This window comes from Capsicum annuum, chromosome 11, assembly GCF_002878395.1.
Source record: "Capsicum annuum cultivar UCD-10X-F1 chromosome 11, UCD10Xv1.1, whole genome shotgun sequence".
In the NCBI taxonomy this organism is placed as follows: domain Eukaryota; kingdom Viridiplantae; phylum Streptophyta; class Magnoliopsida; order Solanales; family Solanaceae; genus Capsicum; species Capsicum annuum.
The window spans coordinates 37,721,423-37,727,671 of NC_061121.1; the positions used below are offsets into that span (position 1 = coordinate 37,721,423).

A 6,249-nucleotide genomic window follows, 5' to 3' on the forward strand; every position below is an offset into this window, starting at 1 on the left:
CCACGTGAAAAATGGAAAGTAAAGTATTATCAAAAACAGAAATGGTCATTTTTTTGAAAACAAACTAAGAAAAAGTAGATTCTTTCCGAAACGAAAGAATTATTATTTACTTTTTCAAACTTTGTGGTAAGTGAAAATTAGACAAATAAATTGAAAGAAGCGATTATATTTTATTTTGATTAAGAAATATTACATTGTTGTTATAGTACTAGTATCCCAAATTTCATTTGCCAAACCATGTCCATTTATCTGAGCTCACCGACTTTTCGACAATTCGTGACCCGACCCGACCCGACCCGACCCGACTCGACTCTACTCAACCCGACCCAGATCATGGACCGAAAAAGAGAAGATATTTATTTAACTAATTAAAGGTAATAAGTTAACAACCGGTAAAACAGTTTGCAGGGTTGCTCCACTTTGAGCCACTCAACTTTTCAACTTCTAAAATAACTCAATATTTCTTCCATCATTCGTAGCAAAAAATACTAGTAATAATTTCAGCTTATTCCAAACTTAACAATGGCTTCCATAGCGTACGGTAGTGGCTTTTTGTGCAAAACTAGAGCTTTTTCTTTGGTTGGTATCTCTTCTTTTCCTTTGATGGAGCCAGGTATGAGACCAGGTGAGTCATTTCTCATTTTTCCAAAGTTTATGTAATATATATATAAGAAAAGAAGATATGAATAGTGGATATAGAGACGGCAGGATTTGAAGTTTATATGTTCTCAACTTATTATATAATATTATTGAGTTCGCAGCTAAGTGTTTGTACATGTTTAATAAATTTTTAATACAAATACGGATTTATACATGAGTTACTGGGTTCCTCCTAACTCTTACCCGATACTGTAGTCTGTAGCTCTGTATCTGAGGGTCGTTTGGTATGCAGCCTAAATTAATTTGAGATTATAGTCCCGAGATTATATCTGTTGACTAATTTTATTTTATTTTTTTACCCCTACCTGAGCTCCCACCTCTTTTGCTCCCTTGGTGCCTCGAACTCACAAACTTCGAGTGCTTACCATCCGAGCAACTCTGTCTCTGAGGGTCGTTTGGTATGCAGACTAAATTAATTTGAGATTATAGTCCTGAGATTATATCTGTTGACTAATTTTATTTTAATTTTTACCCCTACCTGAGCTCCTGCCTCTTTTGCTCCCTTGGTGCCTTGAACTCACAAACTTCGAGTGCTTACCATCCGAGCAACTCTCCCTGTTGTCTCTCTAGACTAATTTTTGCTATTTGGGAGATGGGATAAAATAATTTCAAGTTGGATGGAATAAGGTGGATATTCTATGATTAAGTTTGAGATAAAATTTATGCTACATTTGATTGATTGTATGGATAAACTTATACTGTCAACGGAACACGATATAAATTTTATCTCAGACTTAATCACGGATATCTCTCCTTATCCCGTGTGCCAAACGAGACCCTGAGTGTATATCTATGTAAGATGTAGTTGTTATATGTTGGCCTCTTCATTTACTTTCTTACACTCCCACCATCCCAATTTATGTGACACCGTTTGAGTCGGCATAAAGTTTAAAGAAAAGGAATGTTTTTGAAATTTGTGATCAACAAATCTTAGACATTTGTGTGGCTACAAATTATTTTATTAGGTGTAAAAAGAGGAATTTAAAGTTACATTAATTCTAATCATAAAAACGTGACATTATTATTGGGACGAAGAAAGTGTGTCATATAAATTAGAACGGAGAGAGCATTTAACAAATGTCCCAAACTAGTTGAGACCGACTATCCCAATTCTCTTACATTAGATTCTATATCTATGTTAAATGTGAACTTACCAAAATCTGACTTTTTTATATGGATTTGGACTAATGATGCTTTGGGAAACTCACACGGACATAGTTAAATTTAACCAAGGCTAATTGGTCAAAATAAAGTTTGGTTACGTTGGCTATACTCTGAATTGATTTATATGCGGAAAAGTCTTATAATATCTCATTTGCGAACTTGCAGAATCAGTAGTTATTTTTGTAGGACTAAGAGCTAGTATATATTCATGATTCAAGATTGCTCCGCTCCTTTCCTGAAGATAATGTTTTATCAAGTGAAAAAGAACGTTTTGACCTTAAGTTAACATCTTTGTGATAAAGAATGGGAGGAGAGATTATTTAACCGATGTGTCAAATTTGTTACGCTTATTATTAATTTGTAATCTATGAGAAATCACAAGCTATCTATGAACATGCAACAGTGGAGAAAAGAATTCTTATCCAGTAATTGCCATGGCCAAGTTCCTTTCTACATTGTAAATAGCTTTTACAATCTCTAATTGAATGCTGCATTACACTGACTGTGTGTGTATATATAATGACAGCTCACATTACTAATTAACTCTAACAACCTCATGCGTTAATCACGTGTAAGCCTCTTTTCTAACTAACTCTGTTCAGCTGCATTTCTTCAGTGCACATTTAATACTCAGTTTATATGAAATTGGAGCATGTTCTGAATAGGCCGGTGAATTCGTCCATTTAAACAGTTGCAGGTGATCTTATACCTATGAAAAGTGCACATCGCAATTTCATTAATGCAAAAAAGTTTATCAAGAATGTGTATGTTTCCAATAAATTCACGTTAAACAGATTTCTTATCGTGCTTCTTGCATTTGGTAGATGTTTCCCGTATGATATTTAATTTTAACTAGTGTTGGAGATAGAGTTATGGAGGAACCTTTCATGTTCAACTTTGAAATGCAAGTGTCAATTGGTTGATTAAGAAATTGTCTGTTATACTTTTGTCTGACGTGCAGAAATAGCTTACTCCCAGAGATATCTCAGAGTCGGAACTTCTCCTTTCCTGAGGAATGTATCCTACAACATGGGCATGAAGAAAGTTCCACTTATGATCACCAGAGCCAGCTCAAAACCGAGTGGCAGTAATGATGGAGCTCTTGGCCAGGATAAGGCATGTTTAGTGTCTGCATTTTCTTTTCTGAATTGTGCATATGATTCTGCTTTTTTGATTCTTGTGCCATCAGTTCGGAGAAACTTCACTCCTTTTTCCCTATTACTCCTTCAGTGATGAAGAAACTTCTAATGGCCTCTTCTTTGAATTATCATTTAGAGCTAGAGCAAGTTCTTCAGCTAAGCGAGGAGTCTTTATTCTATTGTTATAAAAAAAGAACAGCTTGTGAGCTTTTATTTGTCCTGGAGTGTGGAGATTTTGATTACCAGCAAATTGCTTTAGGTTGCTTAATATGATGAAGCCAAATACATCTTTTTCAGTATTGTGGTTATGCTTTGAATTCTGGGGCTGTTGTTAACTGTTGTTTAGAAGTATGTCCTCTTTCGTGCTTGGACATTTCAATAACTTGATTTTGATGCAGACACCATTTGGATATACGAGAAAGGATGTTCTGTTGATCGGACTTGGAGTTACTCTTCTAGGGATTGGCTTAAAGAGTGGATTGGAGGTATTTCAATCTTTTTTTCACATGTTCAATGCTGTTTTTACTTATATGATTCTTCTTTTTTAATGAAAATATATGCTTCTGTACTTTGTTAAAAGCTATTTGGGTGTATAGTCCATAGGAACTGCCTTTGTTGTTGTTCCTAGATGATGGTTTCCCTATCCAAAAGAGAATTTATTTTATCTAAGGTGTATATGAATGTTGTTTTTGTGAAATGGTTACTGTCAATCCTTCCTTTTTTTTCTTCTCTCATAAACTTCTACGTTTTCCCTATGTTCACGTTCAATGTCTGTAATAACTTTTGTTCAAATATCTTATGCAGTACTTGGGATTTGACCCTTTGCAAGCTGGAAATGTAGTTCAATTAGTACTGGTTTTGGGTCTCACAGTTGGATGGATCTCAACATACATCTTCCGGGTTTCAAACAAGGAAATGACATATGCTCAACAACTACGAGACTATGAAAGCAAAGTCATGGAGGTGCAGTAATTTTGGTTAAAATTCAAATAATATTTCTGTTTCACTTCTTAAGAATGGTATGGCTTTTATTTGGTGAACAGAATTGAAAGAACCATTACTCATCAGATACACAAAGGTTAAAAAAATCATAGTGATCCCTCCTAATCTCTGCGTAGTTGGCAAAGGTCACATTTAACTTTAACCATATATATCTTATGTTTATTTTCTTCTATCTACCATTTAATTTTTAAAAAAAAATAAAAATAAACGAGGCTAAATACTTCTTTAATCAATTTACTGGTCTTGCAGCTGTTGTCTTTGTTTGTCTGTCAATAAAGTTCAGCTGAAATACCCCTATAAAATGTAGCATTTCATGTTCCACCAAATTGATTCATTCTAGAACTCTTGCTAATTCTTCAACTGCTAACGCCGTCCTCAATGAGAGTGTATCATGTTAAGGAAAAATAGAACTGCATTTTCTGAAGCTAGGATTCTGTTGCTGGTCAGAAGCTAAAGCTTGCCATATATTTTCCATGCAAAGCCGGGATTTCTGCTCTTAACTTTAGATATTATTTATGGGCTTAATATCTATTTAGGATCTCACCTTGACGAAGCTTTGGAGTGTCTTCCTCTGTTCATGGAAGTTGTAAAATTGTGCCTCCATCCTTTTTTATGCATATTGAATCATTAGTAACCGATTTCAACTTAGAGCTCGTTCATCTTAGGGATTATTTTCATCATTTCTGATACTTCTTAAATAGATTTTTCTGTTATTGCATCATGGGGTTGAGCCTTAACTTTGCCTGACTTGCAGAAACGGTTAGAGAGCTTAACAGAAGCAGAGTTACAAGTATTGCTTGAGCAGGTTGAAGAAGAGAAGACCCGCCTGACTAGTGGTGAAGAGGTCAAATAGATATTGTTTTCCTCATGGCACCTCATCCCTTCTTGTCTATGTTCCTTTGGACCTTATTATCCACGGAAAATCGTTAGACCATAAGGAATTCTGTACAATAGTCAATATATGTTTGCCTAACATCTGATGATCACATCCAATTTGATAAAATTTCTGAAATGAAAAAAGTTCCCCTAGGTGGGGAATTAGGGAATTCATGTTCTGTAAATCGCTTAGGATTTTATAGAAAATACGTAATATACGAACTATTATTCGTCGTATGTGCATTCGTTATTACCTTTTCTATTCAAGCAATAATATCAATGTGATAAAACAATTTATTGCCTGTGTATTGATTGTTATCTTTGTCATTCAAGCAAATAATGGAAGCTTGATAAAGTAACTAAAGACATGTAGCGCTTAGATGCATACCCTGGGAATCTTAGTAGCTTAGTTGGTTAGTTAGCTGAACAGCGCTTAGATGCATACCTTGGGAATCTTAGTAGCTTAGTTGGTTAGTTAGCTGAACTTCCACCTGGTTCGTGAGGATTCGATTCCCCACATTGTAATTCCCTCCTCCATTTCCCTTCCCTTACCCCCAATTTTTTTTTTAAAAAAAAAACACTTAGATGCATACCCATAAAAGGATGGATTTTAGGTTTGAATTGAACCTCAAAAGGATGGAACTTAGGATAGCTCATGTAGTAAGGATTGGAGTTGGAGTTGGAGTTGTGTTTGACTATGAATATAAATTAAAGTTGTTTTTGAAATTTTGTGAGAGAAGTATGAGTGAAAAAACTTGTTTTCACTTTTTTAAATAATTTTTCGAAGTTGGAGTTGGAAAATTCATGGCCAAACGGTGCGTGTTTTTACTTTTTTCACTAAGGGTGTGTTTGGTGTGAAGGATAATATTTTTCAGAAAATATTTTTCAATTTTCTCATGTTAGGTTGGCTTAAAGGTTTTGGAAAATGTTTTTTCAAATCAACTTATTTTCCTCAATTCTAAGAAAAATGACTTCCTTTCAAAGAATAAGAAAAACATTTTCCAGAATTCTCTTTCAACCTCACTCTTAAGTTGAAATATTCATACAACTCTCAAAATCATCCATCCATACTCCAACCCTCAATTCCACACCCCCACCTCTACCCCCACCCCACTCCCTACCACCCCTATTAAAAAAATATTTTAAAATTTTTTCTTACCTCACCCCCATACACAAAACCCAAAACCCAAACCCCTACCTCCTTCCAAAAAATAAAATAATTTTTTTAAAAAAATCAAACTTTTTTCTTACCTCCCCTATCCGACCCCCTACCAACCTCCTCCTCCTCCCCACGCCCCCTCAAAAATATTTAATTTTTAAAATTATTTCTTTGAAAAAATTTAATTTTTTCCTTATCCCACCTTCACTCCCCTACCCAACCCCCAACCCCTAATACTCCCCATTTAAA

The 6,249-nt window shown here is 34.9% G+C and overlaps 1 protein-coding gene across 2 annotated transcripts; it reads left to right on the plus strand.

Annotated features, from left to right (window-relative positions):
• Positions 1–385: 385 nt before the first annotated feature.
• Positions 386–5,076, plus strand: LOC107848312. 2 transcript variants are annotated; one of them, XM_047398729.1, is made up of 5 exons: positions 386–613; positions 2,786–2,940; positions 3,362–3,448; positions 3,768–3,926; positions 4,720–5,076. In XM_047398729.1, the coding sequence occupies exons 1-5, from the start codon at positions 523–525 to the stop codon at positions 4,816–4,818; spliced, it is 591 nt and encodes a 196-aa protein (XP_047254685.1). In that variant the 5' UTR covers positions 386–522; the 3' UTR covers positions 4,819–5,076. The 2 variants fall into 2 exon arrangements, with proteins under 2 accessions (XP_047254685.1, XP_016548535.1); XM_016693049.2 differs by having other exon boundaries at positions 388–625.
• The last annotated feature ends 1,173 nt before the right edge of the window (positions 5,077–6,249 follow it).

What these genes read in the sequence shown, in the direction of transcription:
- LOC107848312 (XM_016693049.2), top strand. Translation starts at nt 523, where the DNA reads ATGGCTTCCATAGCGTACGGTAGTGGCTTTTTGTGCAAAACTAGAGCT. An exon ending in GGAGCCAGGTATGAGACCAG is followed by an intron (nt 626 to 2,785) that starts GTGAGTCATTTC and finishes TCTGACGTGCAG; the next exon opens with AAATAGCTTACTCCCAGAGA. An exon ending in ATGAAAGCAAAGTCATGGAG is followed by an intron (nt 3,927 to 4,719) that starts GTGCAGTAATTT and finishes CCTGACTTGCAG; the next exon opens with AAACGGTTAGAGAGCTTAAC.